Source organism: Macrobrachium nipponense, chromosome 15 (genome assembly GCF_015104395.2).
Source record: "Macrobrachium nipponense isolate FS-2020 chromosome 15, ASM1510439v2, whole genome shotgun sequence".
NCBI lineage: Eukaryota > Metazoa > Arthropoda > Malacostraca > Decapoda > Palaemonidae > Macrobrachium > Macrobrachium nipponense.
In genome coordinates, this window is record NC_087208.1 from 34273172 (window position 1) to 34295400 (window position 22229).

The window sequence follows — 22229 nt, forward strand, 5'->3', positions numbered from 1 at the left end:
ACGAAATTAGTTTTGTTTATGAGAGAGAGAGAGAGAGAGAGAGAGAGAGAGAGAGTCCAACCTTCAACTTTAAGGTAAAGTCGGACATACGCGATTTAGGCTGCTCTTATTCCTTCCCGTCGTCGATTCACTTTTGGAAAACGTTCCCTTCCAACCTTTGTGTTGTGTTCCTTGATTTCGTTGGTTGTTTGTCGAGGTACCTAGTATACTATGTGAAGGCCGCACGGCACAGATTCGCCTCTCTGCATTTTCTTGTGCCGACGACTAACCAGCGAGAGAAATCGAAAATTACCCACCCCCTTTATTTTATATTTTTTTTTGTGTATGGTAGTAAGTTAACGGGGCTGCAAGTGACGGAAAAAAAGTGAAGCTTCTATTATACAAGAGTATCTCTGCGACTATTAAGAAAAGGGGTCTGGAGGATAGTAAGTAGATCACGTTTAGTGGACCTTCAAGCTACGAGCGCTCGGAATCGTCTTAGCACTGTAAAGAGTTGCATGTGGAACGACAGATCCTCGTCCTTACAAAGTCTCTCTCTCTCTCTCTCTCTCTCTCTCTCTCTCTCTCTCTCTCTCTCTCTCTCTCTCGATGAGGCTGTGATTTGCCGGTGCCCTCCGACAACCTTTATGAAAGCTGTGACGAAGGCAATGTTGTCAGTTTAAAGGTAAAGCATCATTGCGTTGATGTTGTTTTGTTAAGGACGGTTTAACATCCAGCTTTCAGGTGGTGACCTCCCTCGGCTTTCAAGCTGGCACTCTGCTGCTGGCTCTGTGGGTCATCCTGGCGTTTGCTGGGAGATGTCATAAAGTTGGGCGTCTCTCCTGTTTGGTCCATATCCCTGGGATTTTGTTCACTTCTTCTCTCTCTCTCTCTCTCTCTCTCTCTCTCTCTCTCTCTCTCTCTCTCTCTCTCTCTCTCTCTCTCTCATTCAAGAAAGATCATTGCAGATTTGATTATGTCATGCATCTTATCACTTGCAAATTTTGCTGCACGATAATGATATAATCGAAAATAAGTTCCAGACAAGGCCCCTTCCAGCTCTCTCTCTCTCTCTCCTCTCTCTCTCTCTCTCTCTCTTATCTCTCTCTCTCTCTTGTTGGTCTACCTCATAACTAGATGATCCGTGTTTGAATCTCGAACCGGACGTGTAGTGACATTGGCGCGCTTCCTAAAACGTGAATTACGTACCGAGTTGTTAGACAACTATTGCGGGTCTCGGCGATGTAATTTTCACCCAATTTTGAAGGTCAACCCAATCATGAGATATTCTCTCTCTCTCTCTCTCTCTCTCTCTCTCTCTCTCTCTCTCTCTCTCTCTCTCTCTCTCTCTGTCTTTCCTGGTAATGGTTCTAAAGAAGAAGTTCTGGAAGATAAAGGTAGAGCTGTGTCGAGAAGGTTTAAATATTGTCAGGCTTCGTGGTCTTTGGAGTTTATTATCTTAAAAAAAAAAAAAAAAGCAAACATCCGTTTTCGTAATTTTCTCACGTTGCAAGGAAGTGCTAATGAAGCTCCTAAGGATTTTATAGTTTAGATAGCATTCGCCTGTATGCAACCGGTATTTGAACCAGTAATGGCCTGTAATTACTTGAGAATTTCGTCTGTCGTACTCAGTGGACCAGTAGTTTTCAATTGCCCAAGGATGTAGAAAATTTGGAACTGGATTGCGATTACTTAGTGCTATCCCTTCAGTGTTCACACAAAGCTAGTAAATATTTGAATTCATTATCGTGATCGTGAATTCTCGCTCTCTCTCTCGTTTTTCCGAAGGCCACTTCCAGTGGTGCGGGAATAAAGTATTGAGGTAAAAACTCTCTCTCTCTCTCTCTCTCTCTCTCGCCAGGAAAAAGTATCGAAGTAAAATTCCCCCTTTTCTTTCCAGCCTTTCCTGATATCTCACACCCGAAGCACTGCCTGTTCCCTAAATAATTCAAGTCCCCGCGTTTCTCGAGTAAATAGTCTTGTGTCATTCTTAATCACTATATTTTGCGGGTCCTCACTATGTTCGCCCTCGGTACTGTTGCATTTGCGGGTTCCACTCCCCCTCCTCCTCCTCCACCGTAAACTCACTCCTCACTGATGTCTTCTTACACTTTAACCGTGAAATTCCTAGTAAAATTAAACTCTTAATTCGTGTTTGAACGAAGCGAGAATTGTACCTCTGTTCGACATTGTGTTCGCGTTGTTTCCTCATGTCTCCCACATGGACGCTCGTCTCTTTTAGGAATTAGGTTACGTGGAAGTAGAACGTAAATATAGGGTGGATGTGATTGTTCAGATCAAGTTGCCTTTGCATTGCGTTGCTTATGTGGTGAAGGTTTGGAAGTCAGCTCTACAGGTTGAGAGCGTAAAATACACATCTTGACGTTATGCACCTTGTACACGCATTCCAACTGATGCCGCCCACGTTTTCGTACGATATGTATATAAGGTACTCGTAGCCTCTTCTTGGGCTTGGGTTGCGGTATAGTGTTTGTATGAGGATTGCTTGCTTACCCCTACTCCATTTACTTACCGTATCCATATCTGCATAGGTTGCAGACTTCCAACCAGTAATCGTACAGGGTTGATACTGATATACCTTAAGAGAGATTCCTAAGTTAAAATTTGACTACATTTCATATTACAATCGAGAAGGGGCGGAGAACCTTGGTAAGTGTTAAATAGTCAGTTTTTATAAGAAAAGCTTCAGTAACTTATGTAATGTTTAGTTGAAAGATATAGCGTCCATTCTAAGATAACTTTGCACTTTGGCAACAAAGATAGTGGGGGGGGGGGGGTGGGAGGGGGGGGGGTCGAGAACGCACGTTATTGATTTGCATACTATGTTGGGTATTTTAAGGTTCATGAAAAAGTACATGTGCCCTAATTTATTTTTTATCTTTTATGTTGGTCGATCTGTAGTTGAGATTTACTTACCGTTTAGTATAGAACACAATTTTAATTTCGCAGTGCATGTACGGTTCTCTCTCTCTCTCTCTCTCTCTCTCTCTCTCTCTCTCTCTCTCTCTCTCTCTCTCTCTCTCTCTCTCTCTCTCTCACACAAATCGGCTGCCCCGTTGCTAAGTAAAGTAGGAGATAGTGTGGCCTTGTGTTGTTTTGATTTTGCAGCGGGAAGTCTGTTGCGAGAGAGTAGTAGTGCTTTGGTTGAAGGCGACTAGTAGTAGTAGTAGTAGTAGTAGTAGTAGTAATGTTGGTAACAGTAGGAGTAGGAGCGAGCAGAGAGGAGGGGAAATGTTGCCTCAGTGTTAAGGACAGTAGTGTTTTGGTTGTGACCCAACCAATCGTTGTCAACCTTGACATTGAATGCGTTCTCTTGGTACTTTTCCTGTGGCGCATGTCAACGCATATGCGTTTCTCTCTCTCTCTCTCTCTCTCTCTCCTCTCTCTCTCTCTCTCAAGGTGGATTTTTGAGCATGATAGCTGCCACGATGAATGAAGTGAACGAAAGAACGGGACTTTTCTTTAATAGATGCGTTTCGGAGAAAGAGTGGTGGTAGTACGTCGTGTGCAAAGGGATGGAGGAGGAGGAGGAGGAGGAGGAGAGTTGTGGTAGAGAACTGAGAGAGAACAATGGACGGAGGAGGAGGGGATGGTGTTGGAGTGAGTCGTGGATTACTACGACGTAGGGCGCTGGAGGGGAAAGGGAGAAAAGCAGGAGGAAAAAGGGGAGAAAGGAAGGGGGGAGGGGGTCCAAGGGGTTTCTAATAGGAGGGGAGTGATGACTTAGCCCCCCCCCCCCCCCCCCGGACGAGGAGAGGGGAGTGAATGGGTGGGATGGGGGGAGAGGACTTGGGGTGTCGAGAGAGGGAGTCTTCGTGTGTGTGTATGTATGTATATTGGGCGCATGTGTGTGGTGGTACACTCAAGTAGCTGTATTGATCCATCATACGTCTCTCTCTCTCTCTCTCTCTCTCTCTCTCTCTCTCCTCTCTCTCGTTAGTTCCCCTCTTTCTCTCCCCCCGTCGTGAGTTCTTCCTCATCTGCCTCTACTACTCCTTACCTCCATTATTCCCTCCTCTCTTTTGCTGCTTCCACTTCTTACCATTAATTTACGCTTTCCTGCGTCCTCACTACGGTGCATTCTTCTTCACTACTACTACTACCACTACTACTACTACTACTACCTATGATCGCTCCAAAGACAGTTTTTAGAATAAACGCGCGCGGGTGCTTTTGTTCCTTCATTAATTGGCTGGTTTTTTTTTTCACTTTTGGAATGACTCTGTCTCTTTCTAACTCCTTTATTTCGTCTCTTTGATTGCTTTCAGTTTCCTCTCTTTCTCCGCGTCTCATGTGTATGTTCCAAACAGGTAGAGTGAAATAGGGAGAGAGTGAGAAAGAGAGAGAGAGAGGGGAGAGACGAAAGCTGTAGTTGCATCAAAGCTACGTCGTCTCCCCCATTACCTCCCAACGCCCCTCTCCCCCCTGTTCCCGGGTGGAGGGAAAAAGGGGGTGAGGTTGTACGAGCACTACTCTCTCTCTCTCCTCTCTCTCTCTCTCTCTCTCTCTCTCTCTCTGATGAATAGTAATGTGTGCTCATAAGAGTATGTGACTTTTTCTCTGATATTGATCCCGGTAAGCGCTTGACTGTATTTCCTATTGTGTTCGTGTATACGGGTTGCATCGCAGCCTGCCATGAGACATTTATTGATATTAACACTAAATTCTCTCTCTCTCTCTCTCTCTCTCTCTCTCTCTCTCTCTCTCTCTCTCTCTCTCTCTCTCGCAGGTGGTCATACGTTTGTTTCGTCACAGTGAATGTTAAAATCTGTTTCAAGCCTTTTTAAAAGCACCAAGGTTAGGCAGGTTTAATTTAAATATTCTATCTTTGGCGAGTTCAGTCGATGTTCTGTTGGATTGAAACATCTTAGGAGATGAGTTCTCATTAGGCAAGCACTCCTTCAATGCAGCAGCAGCTGGTGAGCGATTATCATTATTATGATACTTGTAATTATTGTCTATTTTGTCTGCTGTCACCCTTGAGGATCTTTAAGGTAAAAAGTGATCTGTGAATTACATTTAGTTACATTTCTCGAAATAATTTTAAACGACTTGGGTTAGCTGATTTTAGTCACGTGGAATATAGGGACGTCTTATGAAACGAGTCTTCATTGCACTTCTTGCGAAATTAAGACAACCTGGCGTTGTCAAAAAAAACACGAACAATACTCGCATTATGACACTGAATTTATTTTGTTCTGTTTACCTAATTGTCGTTGCTTCCTGCCGGATTCCTCATTTACCGAAGGAGGAGAGGAGAGGGGTTATTACGGGGAGGGGGGGGGGGATTAAAGCCGCAGTACAATGAGAGGTCGCAATAATCCACCCTTGGAGGTTCAGAGTAACACTATAGTGTTGTAGCACTTCTTGATATGGGAAGGTTGTCTGTTTGTTATCACATACACACATAGTCGTTGTGTAACGCGCCATTTTTTTTTCTTTCCATGGTGAATGCATCATACGCTACTTGTTAGGTAAATATTTATGTGCGGTGTATTTTTGTGCCTGTTGATAAGTCTCATTATTGGTGATAGAAGTCGTATGAGAAGTGTGAGTTTTGCATGTGAATCTCTCTCTCTCTCCTCTCTCTCTCTCTCTCTCTCTCTCTCTCTCTCTCTCCAACGCTTTTTCCCCCTTTTAATGTTAAAGAATGAACTACATATGGTGTTTTCGAAGCGAAAGAGTTACAAGACAGTTTTTCCGGCATTTAGAATAATATTGAGTGGAAGTATTATCTTATTTGAATAACCCGCATCGTCTTTATGCCTCTCTCTCTCTCTCTCTCTCTCTCTCTCTCTCTCTCTCTCTCTCTCTCTCTCTCTCTCTCTCTCTCTCTCTCTTTTTAAATATGTCTTTAGTTCAAAACGACTAAAAGACAATAATAATCAACATGTTAAAACTCTTGAATCTCGAAACAGTGCGTTTACAAATTAAAACTTCCTTGGGAGCTTACTTAGAGAAATGTTCGTGTTGCAAGTAATGGACGTATGTAGAGCAAGAATTTGTGATTAGTTACTGAAGTGGGAGAGAAAGCTGTTGCTGAAATGGGCCACGGATGCTTTAGTATTTGTGGTGGTAGTAGTAGTAGTAGCAGTAGTAGTAGTAGTGCATCAGAGTTAACAAACACGAACTTGCGAAGTCGCTTATATTTGAAGAAATGTATAAAATCGTTGGGTATCTTATTGTAGAATACGTTTGCATATTGTTGAGGATGAAATAGCAGAGTATCAAGAATTTCTCATTTACTTAATGAGCCAGTAGAGTAATTTTAAAACTCTCTCTCTCTCTCTCTCTCTCTCTCTCTTACTCACTACTCCTCCTTCTCTCTCTCTCTCTCTCTCTCTCGTGTGGGTGAATCTGCATGATGCTTGTTTAACGTAATTTACGCGGTGTGCTTTAAACTCCTAAGGTGTTTAACTAAAGGCGGACAAACTTAGTCTTTGGGATCAAGCCTTAATTCCTAATCTCTCTCTCTCTCTCTCTCTCCTCTCTCTCTCTCTCTCTCTCTCTCTCTCTCTGATCCTAATCTATATTACTCAACTTTAGAACCATAAACCTGTTGATATGGTGCAGGAGACAGAGTTGATTTTGTTTGGTGGTGTCTTGCATGAAGTTAAGCGGCCCTGAAAGATCGAATCAACTGCATTGGGGGGGGGGGGGGGGGATGCGTGCCGGTTAGGCATTGATAATAGTTTTCATAGCCTATCTTAAACTAACTAAACATATAGAGAACTTCAGCAGGGGGCTCCGCTCCCGGATTCCCGCCCCCAAGTCTGTACCAGCCCAAAGCAAAGTGCATTCAACCTTGGGATGGGAACAGAGATGTGGTTGAAGCCTTCGATCAGAGGACGATGCTGTGGTCAAACCAAATAATATCATTTCAAGCAGTTACAATCTAGTGTTTTGTTTAGTCCAGACCAGGCCCGAAGGAAAGAAGAAAGAACGGAAGGAATCAGAGAGGGGTTGACCCCGAGGGAAGCGCAGGACTCCCCTCTGAGGATATGATAGTCTGCCATGGCGGAAGCAGGAAGAGAAGGAATCGAGCTCTGTGAAAAAGAGCGGAGCCATTGCGTGAATATGACAATAGTGCATTGTTGATGCAAGCTTGTATTGTGCAAAATGACGTCACTAGAGATTTCATCCCACTATAAACCGATTATGACGGTTAAGCGCCGTTCCTGAATTACGTTGATTGTCGTATTCCTAGTAGAGATCTTATTGTGGTATCCTCTTGCGCATGCGTGTACACACGAACGTACAACTCCCGTTGTATTTTGAGGTTGTAGGTTGGGGATTACGTGCTCTATTATCTTTGCGTTTGAAAATGATGTCCGTTTTACTTTTAATAGGAATGATATCCGTAATATCCAGTAGCTTCTTTTTGACTGTATTTGACACTCGGTCTCTGTTCCCTGTTGGTAGGAATTTGAAACTAGGATGATATGGCACTTGTGTGAGGGTCCATATTGGCTGCAAGTGTGAAGGATGATGCTTGCTAATTGTGGAAAATAAATATTGACATCTGTACAGAGAGAGTAACATTGGTTAGAGGAAATTAAGTGGCACTTGAATTTTATCCTTCATTATTATGGTAATATGACTATAAAACAATGTGCGGTAGAATGGCCACATATATAAGATAGAAAACAGAGCAATAAAGGTAATCAAGACATAAACGGTATGTATATGAAGACAATGGTACGTAGCTAAATCATGCATTCCTGACCATTCAATCCTTAGCTGCATTCTGCCAGTCAGTAACTCGACATCGCGTCAGATTAAGATCTTGTTTGGATACTGAGAAACAGTATTGCAGGCTCTTATAAGTCGAGCAGAATGATGCTTGTGATAGTTGTGTCATCACAATATAATATTTTGTTCGCGAGAATTTTTCTTTAGTCTAGACTGGAAACAGCGAAGGTCTCAGAAACTTATTGCCACAGTTGTCTTTCAGTTTAATTGGAATGTATACTATCACGGCTAAATCAGCTGCTCTGTGTGCGCTATAGTATTTGTCATGTCATATTTTCCAAGGAAGAATAAAGTAGATGCATCATTTCCATTTGAAATGAGGTCCTGAGTTTTTAAAATAAGGGAAGTCTGCTGAAGACGAGTACATAAATATATTTTGGAAGCCATATTGGCAGCTATGAAATGATTTCAGGTTGTCTTTGGACAACGCTGTTTTATTTTCTCACATCTACTATTCTCTTCCCTTTGCTGTTCAACACAATCACATTTTTCTTTTCTAGAGATTCTATTTTCTTTACTTTTCTAGATATCTTTATTTTCATATTTCGATCAAATGTGCGTGTCAAATCGAATGTCCTACCATTCAGCAACCATGACTGTTTTGACAAGTTATTAAAAGATTGAGAAAATACCTGTTTCGTTGCCTTCAAGTTTAAACATAATCAGGAAATACGGTAAATTTCTCTGTATATACTACACTGCTCTATGTTAAATTTTAAACTGTCTTTCTTGTTTCTTCCAGGTTTCAAAATTCGTGTGCTTGTGTGAGGACGGCGTTTGGGGAGTTCGTAAAGCTTGCGCAGAAGTCTTCATGGGCGTCTCATGCGCATGTTCGCTAGAGACCAGAAAAAATAAATTATCTCCCGTTTTCGTCTCTTTGCTCACAGACCAGAGCAGGTAAAGAGAAAGTATTGCCGCCCTTTAACTGCTTTGCTACCTTCGAGGAATGACTAGAGGATCCGCTGAATATTAATTTGCTAGGTTCCAAGACATACATATGCTTTTTGTGAATGAAAATAGTTTTTTTAGTCCCCTATTTTTATAATGTACAATAAACGAAAAGTAGACATAAGACAAAAAGCTCCTTTCACATGCTTTCTGTGAAAGAAAATAGTTTTTTTTTAATCTATATTTTTATAATGTACATTAAACGGAAAGTAGACATAAGACAAAAAGCTCCTTCCACATTGAGTGAACAAATTAAATACTCATAGTAGTTTTGTATATCAAGTGAACAAATTAAATTCTACTAATAAGCTTAACAAGAAAACCTTCATTATTTCTTTTTCTTATGGTTTGAATTACTGCAGTCGTGGTGTAGCGAGGCAAGATTAGATTTCACAATTTGGACAAGCTGTTTGTATTCATTCCATGCAACTTTGCACATTTCCTGATAAAATTTCATGATAGTTCTGTAGTGGCTGGGTTATCATCCTTGCTTTTACTTAGTGACTACAAGTTACCTCAAGCACAAGACTAAAGTATATTTATAATTCGACTCGCTTAAGACTTGGTCATATTTTAAATAAAAGAGATGGTTTTCAGTAATGAATGTTATTCGGCTCAGATTAGCAAATGTAGGCTCGGGCTCCAGTGTGTATGTAGACTTTGCAAGTAAGAAGGCTTTCCGTGTCCTCTTCTCAGGTGGGTCCGCGTCGCTGCGTTTCAGAACCTTGGTCCTTTCATCAGTACTTTTGCAGATGCGTCCGTTACAGGATTGCACTACAATGAAGACGGCGTCTTGGTCATCGGTACACCTCAGATTCCCAGCTCCTACCTTACAAAGTGAGTACAAGTGTTCTGTGTGGCTTCATGAAGGAACCGGGTCAGTGAAAGCGCGTGCAAGCGTTCGTATTTTGTGGTATTAATAATAAACCCAGATCTTAGTAAACTAGTTCCGCAAATCTTACCGTGTTAAAAGTGTGATGAGTGCAATTTTTATTTTGCCCCTCGAGTGATTCTGTTAACACCTAAAATACGTAATGAATTAAATGCCAAAGGCGAGAATGAGAATGGATGTGTTTGCTAGAGTAGCCTAACCATGTGTTTATATTTCAGCTAGCTATATTAGTGACTTGACTTGACGTCTATATCATAAATTGTTTGATGGTACGTGAGGGAAATTATATGTAGCCATTACTTGTTTTTAATTATGGAATTAGACAGTTTTGTGTGCTTATGTGCACCTTTGTAATTGTACAGTCTTAACTATATACACCAATACATGCTCTGTGTGTGTGTGTACGTGGTGTACATGCATATGCAACACATCTCATTTTCTTGTTTGAAAATAAGATGCGGAAGTCGAAAGTGATTTTCGGTACTACTGCTCAGTTTGATTTACGTCCTGAGTTTTAGGGAGGCCTTCCTTCCTTCCTTCCCTTCGGGATCGTATCTCCAGAATAAGCAAGCTAACAGTTTGCAGATGTGAGGCTGGGTAATGGCGCTATTGGCTAAGCCTAAGTGGGCCTGTTTTGCCTTTGCCGTAAGGTTGGAGGAAGAAGCTGGGGAGAGAGAGAGAGAGAGAGAGCGAGAGAGAGAGAGAGAGCGATATCTCATTTGTGTTCCCCAGTACTTTATTTACGGAAATGATTATTTGGGACGTTCTTTTGGTGCCGCCCTCCTCTGTAAGAAATCTTCCGAAGGTCTGACGGCCGTCTCGACCTACTGATCTTGAACGTCTTTTGCAACTAGTGAGCCGTGCTAAGTACCACCGCGGTTAATAACTATAGGAACGGCACATGTGTGATTAGTTTACGCATGACGTCGGGAAAATACGTTTCCCTTTAGTGTATGACTTTTTGTCATTTGGTTATTATTAGATATGGCAGTTAAACAACATATCTAGGGGTATCTTAAGACTGGTGATTTTAGTATCGTATAAAGGTAGGCCACATTGTAGTGTCATGGTAGAAGATGGCTGGTATTCAGTTTTTCATTATAACGTAAGTTTAGTAGATCAGTGAAAGACCCTCCCCTATATTTTCCTGACAATCCAACATTGTCTTGCCCTCTACGTACATGTGCGTGGGACTGTAGTTGGTTTCGGGTGTCATTGTCTTTTTTTTTTTCCCTCCACCCTACCTCGATCCCTCCAATACATTTTTCCATGAGGGCGCGTGTGGTTCAGGCTAATGCTATAGGTTACGCCGGAAGTTTACTTTGAGGAAGGCCACGAGGCGACTTGAAGGGCAGGAAAGGAAAGGAAGGGAGGGTGAAAGAAATTGTGGGAGAGGTGTGGGGGGGGGGGGGGGGGGGGGGAGCGGTTGCTGTGAGATAAGCACCCACATGGGAAGGAAGGAAGGAAGGAAAGAACAGGATGTGGGAGTTGTGTTCACATTGGAAAGGTGGGTTGTGGGCCTAAGATAATATACTCTGCATACGTCGAGAGTGAAAAGTTTGTGTACTCTGTACATAAACATACTACTGTACTATGTGCGGCGTAATATGACACACGCACCCACACATACACTTAAATCTCTACCTAGGTGCGTAGGTGGGAAATTGCGTTGTTTATATCTTTTAGTACACGTCAGCTGGCAGGTTTGAGACCGGAGACCCTGATAGTTATGGATATTATTTTATTAATATTTACAGAAGTTGCAATATTTTCTTGAATGCACCTTTACTTTAACTTATATAGTGTTCCTTTCTCATATGTATCGATTGGTTTTTTGGGGTATTTACATAGGTTCGTCTTAGGTTTTTTCTATCATTGGGACATTCTGCAATGTGGAAATCTGTTTAGCAAGTTCATTTCTAATTAGGTATGTTTCGCTTGTGTTCATGCTACGTAGTGTTGAATGCAACAGTTCTGTTCCTCTCTCCTCTTCCACATAAATACATAATTATGTAAAGCGTCATTGATGACCAGATTTTCATTTGCTATTTTTTTATTAAGTGACCACAGTGGAGACGTATGTTATGTAATTTATTTCTTGATGTGTAGTGAGATGAATATCTTTCAACTGTAATAGTATAGCACTGTAACGAAATTGCATTAAAAAAACGGCAAGCTTTCTTGTAGTGAGTAACACATTTGGCGTTGGTTATCCATCAACAGTAGATCATACGCAAATTAATTAGTTCAACGACGTAGAAGAAAGGAAGAGGCCATTTTAGTAAATATGACCAATGATTGGCGGCACTGTTTACTGCAGGAACTTCAGCTAGTAGTAGTCGAAGTTTAGACGCTGCGATGCTTTGTAGATCAGTAGTGACTCGTATCATGCAAATCCTAACAGTAGCTACGTCTTCATTATCATACGAGATGTCTTCGTCGCTTGACAATTCACACCTGTAAAGGTATTATTTATTGAAATAAGAAACAGGACGACGGATGACGACGAGACTGAACAGCAGCAGCAGCAGCGCTAGACAAACGACGAGAAGGGAAAAAAGGGGGAGGGAAGGAAGAGCCGTCGTCGTCGCAGGGGGTTGATGTAGATGTCGTTGGGGGGTTTGAGGAGGAGGAGGAGGAGGAGGTGATTGTGGTTGTGGTGGTTGGTATCTATTTTTGGGCCCCATTCACTTTAGCATGGTATAGAAAGGGAGGGGCTGATGGAAAGGAGGCTGGGTGGGAGGGAGGGAGGGATGGGGTTGGGATTGGGAGGGGGGGGGGGGTGGGGGGGGCAGGGGGGTGGGAGCGGGCGGGAGGGAGGGAGCGCAGTTGGCATCAGGAAGTCTATGAAAGTTTTCCTATACTAATTCGAGGTAGTTTGAAGTTGTCTTTTATTTATTTTTTTTTACTCTCTTAATTTCGTGTTTAGTACGTGAAGTATTTTAACTGTTCATATGTACTAATTGGCTGGTTTTAGTTTATTTTTCTTCCGGTTTGTTAATTTCAACATCGTCTACTAGTAATTCCGATTTTGTATAGTGATAAGAATTCTTATCCTCTTTGGCCATTCACCGTAGTTGTGAAGACAGTGCTAATACAATTTATTTTCCACATCTGCTATTCAGCATAGTTGAATGTTTTTTTGCAGCTATTTGGCGTCGTTTTCAATAGAATTCAGGGGGAACTGGAAGTTAGGATTCGCGAAGAGGGATTTAAAGACATGAACAGCTGTTCCAGAGAGAGAGAGAGAGAGAGAGAGAGAGAGAGAGAGATGGCGTCGGGATAGGGGAGGAGGAAGTTCCTGTTATAATTACAGCTGTTCGTTTCCTTTTCTCTGTCTGTTCCTATGGGGTGATATTATGATTATGCGCGGGTCTTCTTTCCTCGTCCTTCTTTGCTGTTTCTTCGCCGATGTAATAAAAGGTGTTGTCACTTCTTTTATTATTACGTAGAGGAAATGGGAATTGACGTTTGCGTGTTCTTCCATATAAACTGCCGCCTGTATGAGAGTAGTTATGTTTTTAACTGCTATTGCAGCGCAGTAGTGCATTTTTTGCAAAGTTTATTCGACCCTGGCGAACAAGCTCAGTCGTTGACAAACCGACCTAGCTGGATAATAGATTTAGTCTTAATTACCAAGCAGTGTGTTTTTTTTTATCCTCCCGCGATTAAGCAGATCATTTTATGAGCGATTTTATATCCGTCGAGCTGACGTTTTACACATCATTCCGACGAAATTGGTAGTAGTATATGGTCACGGGAATTTGGTGTATGCGCGCGCTGGCTTGCTTATTGTAGTTAGAAGGAAACTGACACGTTTAGGTGTGGCGGACAAAGCGTAGTGTGATAGGGACAATGGGAGATATCCAATGGAAAAGTCAACAGCCAGATAGATATCCCACAGGAAAGCGTGGGTTAACCATTTGTTGGTTTTACCCAGGCCACCGGAGGGAAATAGCATGTTATTTAAGGTCATTAAGTATTTCATTTCCTTTTGCATTGTTCGCTGGCCTGCGCCCATGGCTTCTGCTGCCTGCCTGATCGTTAGAGTTCATCCGTATGTCTTTATTTTTATGGATCAATGTAGCCTGTTTTGAACAAAATGGCAGGCTTCGCGTAACTTCATAAACACGTGGCCGTGTGTTCTCTCGGACTTTTGTGTTAGGGAACTCTTATTCTCGTTTTATTTTTCGGTGTTGTTTTAAAGTGGTCAATTGATTTGTGATTTTATAAATAGACCAGAAAACAACGATTGTGATTTTCTAGAATAACGTGATTTTTTTTTCTCATGTTCACGAACGTTAAGCATCAGGTCTCATTTAATGTACAGTTCGTTATGCCTTGGGTGTAATTTATTACAAAATGCGGCGTAATACTTGTATGCGCACGCATGCGCAAATTCTTGTAATATTTACTCCAACATTGTAGTAACCTAACGTGCAAAGAAAATGGTGAAGACTTAAGAAGTAGACACAAGCATAATTCGGAGGTAAATCTTAATGTTAGTATTTTATTTATTATTATTGCGGTCTAAGTTGCTTGTGTGTGCGTATTTAGTTCTTACTCTTCTGTCCTGGAATCCTTTGACGTCTTGTATGTTTGCAGAGATTGGAAAGGAAGTAAATTCAGTATCGAAACGGTCAAAATTGTATTCGGTGTTTTTTTCTAACCTTTGCTGTGGGTGTTGATAATTTGAGATTGAGTGCTGCTAAAATTGTGTAGTATTGGCCGCATATTTTCCATTTTAGTTGGAAAGGTAACTAACGCCTGCGTTCAGAAGTTGGGGAGGGGCGGGTTTTCGGACCCTTTTTTTTTTGTACGGCATTTGTTCCAAGCGGATGTGACTTACAGAGAGGGCTTGTGGCAGATATCGAGTTAGAAGGGGTAAGGTGGGGGTTGAATGCTATGGGCACACGTGTTTACTATGCCATTTGGTCTCCATACTCTCCAACCCTTCTTTCGTCTCTATTCTGCGAGGAGAGCCTCGAGATGCCGCCCTTTAGTAGAGTCGGGAACTGACGGAGTTTTCTGACAAGAATTCGCAGCGATGTTGCCGAAAATGCGAGACATTCGAGAGGATCAGTTCAGTTCAGTTGCCGTGTCCTCTTGCCCTTGTTGTCGAAGGAAGAATTCCACGGAGAGCGCGGTAATTTTAGTTGTGGTTGATGGTCGGACGACAGCTGCACAGCTGTTGGTAGCAGCAGCTGGAAGGGGTTACGGGTGCAGGGTCATGGCCCACGAAGTTGTACAAAAACATGCAAATATTCCCTCCGCCGTCATCTACCGATGGTTTTCAGCCCCCTTATTTTTTGTTCCCTAACCGTGTCCATGAATAGTGTATATGTAATTTACAGGGCATTATGATTTTTATATTCCTTGTGTTAGGAGGTTTCCTCCTTGATCGTAGTCTAATTTGCTTTCTGCTTTTGACCACAACCTTTCCTGAATTTGGCCATCACATTGTATAATACTAATGATGCTAACAAGTTCCATGTGCAGTTTTTCTTATGTATTAATTTCATAGTGTGTTATGTAAATGCTAAATATTACTTTCTTTTGTTGATGGGTAATTTTCACCAAAACATTTACTTAGTTTCACTTTTCCATATGGTTTTTAATGAGATACACAGTTAGAAGTGGAATTTATCCAGTAAGTGGCATAATATTGTTAAACTTGTTTATTATTTCTTTTCATGATAGCTAATGGGTTTCAATTACATTAAAACATATTACTCAGCATTTATAAGAAATGTATCGTGTTTATATGTGTAATTGAAATGTTAAAATAATTTATGTAATGTTTTTAGAATTTTGAAACTTACCACCATCAAATTTCCTGTGAATTGTTGTTCATATGGGTTGAATTTTGCTCGATTATTTCAAAGGTGACTTTAGTTGATGTAAGTCTAGTGGAGGCTGTTAATGCTTCAAATGTTTGTTACTCACTCTAGAGCCATTAGTTCATTTCATTCAAGCTTTTGAGGTGAAAATTTTACAGACAAAAAAGAATATTTTCATCTTCATTTACCTCAGTATTTTATTATAGCTATATCCTAAACAACTATGTTAAGATTTTAAGTAAGTGGATCTTCAAAATAAATCTAAAGTAACAAATACAGTTATGTGTGGACATGACACTTGCAGACGTTAAATAAGACAATTAAGGTTGAAATGGAAAAGACTCCTGGATTTATGGGTTTTTAAAAGAGATGCTGTGCTCTAGGATTTTGAGTATGAGGTAACACGTATTGGTATAGAAAGATCAGTGCAGGGAATAGAGTGTGGGTAAATTTGAAAGTAAATGAAAAGGTTGTGTTATATATATATAATAGACAGTTTTTATGAAAAGTAATGAGAATATCTGGTTAGAAGGTTACTTATTGAGATAAGCTATTTGAACAGTATAAAGTATATGAGGCATAAGAAGAAAAAAAAAAAAGTTAGAAATGAAGAGATATGTAGAAGTGGTGAAAATGTTAGGAAATGTGAAAGGATGGATTACAGGTGTTTTGAGGTGGTTGGGCTGTAGCAATTGAGGATGACATATCAATGGAAAAGTGTAATTTTTAAATGCTAGGAGGTAAGATGTAGAATTATTGGATAGATGGATTGTATTTGAAGGGAAGATCTAACAACAACCAGGAGGAATGTGTGTGATAGATAGAGGTGAATGACACAGTGGTAAGCATTGTGTGTGAATGAAAAAGTTGATGATTTAGTAGTTGAATTTGAATGTTGCACTGATTGTAATGTCGGTGTTACCTCCAGCATTGTCAGTTTTCTTAACAGCAGGCTGCTCCACAGAAAAAATCAGCATAACCGCCTGTGCGACATTCACACTTTAGCTACTGAAGAGAGACGAATTGTGCATATGTGTACATAACATACATTAACTTGCATGTTACAAAAGATCTTATTTATTCCTACAGGGAAAAAAATTGCAGTACACAAGAAAGAGGTGATAGTGAAAGTGAAGAGGATAAAAAAGAAAAGGCTAAAACTTCCTCAGATTCCTTACCTCCTCCTGAGCAGCAAGATTATGGTAAAGGTGAGGCAGATGGAGGTGGGACGTCAGGAATAGATTGTCTAGAAAGTGAGCCCATGGATGTGGAAGAATTGAATGAGCCCAGTGACACTGTAAATCCTGATCCTGTCCATAGCGAAAGTGCAGAAGAGAGAAGAGCAAGGGCATATCTGTTTGCAAGCATAGAGGAAAACAGCTCCAGCAATGAGGTAGAAGCAATAACCAGTACCTCAACATCTCTCTCCACAAAGTCTTCATCCCCTTCATTCCCCCAGCAGTCAACCTTAAGTCAACATGAAGTAAATGTGCAATCCAGTGTACCAGCCATACCCCCAAACACACTCCCAAGTCCTGTGGATGGTGTCCAGTCTCAGAGTAATTCCCTTACTGTGTCAGGTACAGAGGGTCATCTTCACGTCCATCTTGATAACAACCCTGCATTCAACACATTCAATTATTGGCGCACACCTATAATGCCCATTGAACTACCTATCCCTCAAATAGAAGTGGATATTGATATTATGGGACAAACTACCAATGTATGTGTCAAAGCAAAGGTTCAAGAGAATAATGGAACTTACCAGTCTCAAGTGAATCTTACCATGGCTACTGATACTGAAAATCCTAACATAACCCTTGCTTCCTCATCCTCTTCACCGCCATCCTCAAATACCACAACGACCACCACTACCCCACAACAAGAAAAGCAGCCAAGGTTGGACAAGGAGCCTGGTGCTACAGTTGAGGTGAGAAAGAGGCTTCCTTGTGTAATATAGCATCCATAATTGCTAGAAGAGCGAGACATTCCTCTCATTTTTCCATTTGAGTTTTGCGTTATGAAATTAGCTTTTGTTACTATGTATAATGTTTAAAATAATTTGCCGAATTTTTCTCGGTGGTACACTTTTCCATTTACAGATTTCATTGTGAGCATGTACACTGACTAATATTTTCAAGTATATTCTATTTCTTTATGCTTTTGATTGCTGAAATTTTCTTGAAGGTATGTAATGGCTTATTTCTGAATGTAGCTAGCAGTTACACACAAATGTTTAGTTTCTCAAGTATAACCATCTTCAGTATCTAATAGAAGTTATGTCTGCAGGACAGTTTTCTAACAATTTGTTATGTCTTTAATGATAACTTATAACAACATTGACAGTGCATTTTTAATTATAACTTATAACAACATTGACAGTGCATTAATACTTCAATTACCATGAACTGCAACTGGACAAAATAATTGACTATTGGGTGCTGTTTCATTCATGATATTTTGTGCACAGCAATACTATTGCCATTTATTCCCCTTCCATTTTCACTATTAACCAATGTTAAGATGAAATGAAACCATCTGTTGTTCCATTTTTTACATGATGCTCAATTACATAAACAATCATTATGTGATCATCCCCCCATATGTTGAGTATGTGTAAATAAACTTTGTGCATACATTGTACACACCCTTTCTGTGTCTAGCTTGTGCGATGGTCTCTTGTTAGAATTAATGTTAGTTTGGAAACTTATTCATGGTCACATGTTGAGAATACTGTTTAGTACATTTGGTGATATACGCAGCATATGACTACGTGAATGCAATTGTAGCTATAGTTATTTGATATACTGTACATTGTAGTACTTGCTTTTTACCTGTGTAAGTGTTATTACTGTACATGTGAAAGTGGATGGATTGTAAATCTTAATGTAGAGACAATGTTAAATCAATTTATGTGTTACAGGCTGATTTAGAGGCATTAGCAGCTTCTTTAGAAGGAGTGACAACATCGGAAAGTAGTACGGATGATGAATGTACTGGTGATGTGAAGTCAATTAACCAGGAGTCTGAGGTAACTAGAAACTGTTTTGTAATTGAGATTTTAACACAAGGTTTTTCAGTTTTATGGTACTTCCACAGTGTCCAGATCATTGCTGGTATCATTTTCTTAAATACTCTAATTTGCCAGTATTGCAAAGTTCTCAGACCTTCAGTCTTTGTATTAATCAGAATTTTTCTTGTCACTATTCACTGTACTCAGTCATATAATGCAAGTAAAGTTAAAGAGGCTACTTTTATTTATTTTGTGTGCTGATTTATGACATTAATGCATGTATACATATTTAATTCTTCACATTATTAATATGAGGCAAGTTTAAGTTTCTCTGCTCATTTTGTTGTTCATATTCCCTGTAACAGAGTGCAGATGTTGTAAGAGTAACAGGACCCCAACAACAAGCTACATATGCCCAAGTTTGTGCTGCATCTGTTACATCTGTTCAACATAAGAATGATCCTCAACCCTCAATCCTTGCCTCACGTCTCACTCAGGCCCGTGTTAGTATGTCTGGTGGAACTGTAACTGAACTTAAAAAACGTGAAATGGATGTAGTGTCCCCAAGTGATTGTTCTGTAAATATGCCAAACTCAGGGCAAAGTTTACCTCCTCAGCCGTCTCTGTTATCTCAGAGAAGAAGTGATCCATTTGCTGGGATAATGGACTCGCCGGATGGCATATTTTCAGCAACGTCGGAACAGATGTCTTCTGCTATAACTGACCATTCTACAGGGTCCTCTGAATTTAGTCTGTATCAAGACATTGTACCTAAAGTGAGTTTTGAATATTTTCTTGTTTTGACTAAATTTTGAGTCTGACCTCGCATAGAAATTCAAGATTATCTATTTGTTATCGGAACAGTTCTGTTTTTCCCAGACTCAAACTAGAGTAAATCCTAAATTATTAATATAAATCCAAGATTTTATATTTATTATGAGAGCACCTTTTTACTCCCTTTTTTGACATGAATTTGATCTGGCTTTAAATAGAAATTTTTAGATTATCTGTTTGATATCTGAACAGTTTTTTTCCAGACAAACTAGAGTAAATCCTAAATTGTTGATATAAATCCATGTTTTTATATTTATTATTTTAACACCTTTTTTCTCCTCTTTTTTTTTCAGACCTTGTTGGAACATTACATAAGCATGACAGACCCAGTGAGAGCTGAAACTGTTGATAATGAGCTTACAAGACATTGTGCCTATTCGTTACCAGCTGTGGCATTAACTTTGGGTAGAGAAAATTGGCCAGTTTTAAAAGATACATATGAAACATTGGCTGGAGACATGCATGTAAGTGATTATGGGGGTGATACACTTATTTCCTTGATAGCATCCACTTTAAAGAGAAATTCGTCATTGTACTTTACTTTAAACAATATGATTTTCATGGGAAATAATTAAGGTTATCATAATTTAATAATTAATTTATCATAATTTTTTTATTCCCCATTTTTGAAGCATAAAATTTTCAGTTCACAATGTAGTTAGGATGGAGCAATTGAGAGGCAGTAGTCTGTAGGCCTCTGGCTAGCTGAACCTAGGATACCTTATGGTTTGGGGGGGGATCTAAAACGACACACCTTTGAAGTAACTATTTGGCATTAGATAAATTTTGGTGGTTAACATATTAATATGAAAATATTTAACAAATTAACAAATGAAAATAATATAGCATGACAAATGTAAAATAAATTTTTCAGTATTTCCTATATCAAGATTATTAAATATTGATAAAAGTGCATTTTCCAACCCTACCAATAGAATTGATAGTTCAGAACTTGATAGGAATAACTGCTTTATTTTAAACTTATGGATTTTGTATGTGGACATACATTTATAAAAACAGAAAAAGTTGTGTATCAATTGCGATTTGGTTGTAGGCTAGTCACTTTGGATGTGCAGACAAGTGATATAATTTGGATATATTGAGGTTTTTTCATCTTTTTTCACTCTAATCCACCGTCATATGTTATGTGGTTACTGTGTCAGTTTTTCTGTGACTTTGAACTTTATGCCATTACTTTTAGCTTGTCAGCAAGTCAAGTGAAAAACCACTTGAGGATTGATAGTGGTAGTGATACTAATTTCTCTTAATATTTTGTTTTTCAGTGGAAAGTTAGACGAACTTTGGCGTTTAGCATACATGAGTTGGCTGTTATATTAGGAGAGGAAATTTCGCAAAGTGACCTTGTGCCAGTTTTCAATGGTTTTATCAAAGATTTGGATGAAGTGCGGATTGGTGTTCTGAAACATTTGGCACATTTTCTTCGACTTTTGAAACCTAGGAATCGCAGAGAGTACCTGCCGCGCATGGATGAGTTTCTGCGCACTGACAACGAAAATAACTGGCGATTTAGATTAGAATTGGCAATTCAGCTGTCTGACATCATAGACTTGTTCTCAGCTGATGATTGCTTGCTTTACTTGGTGCCTATAGCTTTAATACTTATGGCTGATAAAGTTGTACACATCAGACGAACATGTTACAATGTTGTAAGTACTTCAAATTGTTTTTAATTTTTTGTAGCTTTTGGGCAATCGAGAAGCCTTAAGCTTTTCTCCTGTTCATGTCTCTCTGCTGCCTCAGTAGTTTGAAGAAGCGTTATTGCGAAATGGTATCATATTAATATAGGCTGAAATGACATTTAATAAAGGAAAATTTTCTACATCTTTTCTGAGAAGGGTGTTTGCTTGTAATGTTCATAAGATTACAAATTGAACAAATGAGGAGAAATACTTGATGTACTAGACATTTTGTTACAGAATGTAATTTGAAGCATTTAAGTTGATAATGCATATTGTATGCAGGTGTGTCAACTTGTCCGACAACTTGGCTGTGAAGGGGACCCAGATGACATTGTGGATCTAAGTCAGCAGTTAAGGGAGACATTTGCACAGTCAACCACATGGTCAAGAAGGCAGTCCTATGCATTTTTAAGTGGTCAGCTGGTTGCAGAAAGGTCTCTACCAGTATCAGACTGGTGTCGACTGTTCTTGCCAGATATGCTTATGTTAGCAAATGATAAAGTACCAAATGTTCGTATTGCTGTTGCAAAAATGTTGGCAACTCATATTAATTGCCTTGGTAAGTATTCTTGTTTTGTTATCATTATTATTGTTATTTGTAATATAGGAGTGTTGAAGGATTATACATTTCAGACATATTTCATTCCTGTTGGTAGTAGTAGTAGTTTATCTCTTAGTTTATTCTCAACCAAGAGTATAGTGTGTAGATTTTCAAAATATATCTGGATATACTTCAAAACTACAGAAGAAGGGTCTTTTTGCCCAAACATATGTTGTTGACAAATATATTTTATAAAAACAATTACATACATTAAAAAAAAAAAAAAAAAAGTAAGAGTAGTAGCCAGGCAGTAGGTTTAAAATTTTCCTGAGAGCTTTCAACTAGCTACCTGGAGTGCAACATGGAAAATTTTCAACAACAAAAAAAATAGGGCAAAGATGAAGTTAAGTAAAATGATGAACCAGCCTCATTCAGTGTCTGAAATGCAGACATTATTCATTTTATATTTTTCATTCTTCCATCACAAATCCTTTATTTACTTTTTATGTATTTCTTTTGCTGCTCTCATCCAGGTTCCTCTCGTGCTTTTCACCTGTCACTTACGGGAAAATCATTTTGTGGTAGAACTCTGGGTTTACGGGAAAATCATTTTGTGGTAGAACTCTGGGTTTACGGGAAAATCATTTTGTGGTAGGCTCTGGGTTTGTGCCCTTAATAAAAATTTTTACTCCATAAAATGAATTGTTAA

General features: G+C 39.6%; 1 protein-coding gene across 1 annotated transcript in view; it reads left to right on the top strand.

The window, feature by feature from the left end:
• LOC135227074 (serine/threonine-protein phosphatase 4 regulatory subunit 1-like) overlaps positions 1-22229 on the top strand; it is a 426035-nt gene that overhangs the window by 402066 nt on the left and 1740 nt on the right. Inside the window, 8 exon segments of the mRNA XM_064266904.1 lie at positions 8495-8649; positions 9397-9537; positions 16522-17362; positions 18356-18463; positions 18811-19221; positions 19573-19743; positions 20563-20946; positions 21262-21538. Coding sequence (XP_064122974.1) covers positions 8495-8649; positions 9397-9537; positions 16522-17362; positions 18356-18463; positions 18811-19221; positions 19573-19743; positions 20563-20946; positions 21262-21538 — 2488 coding nt within the window.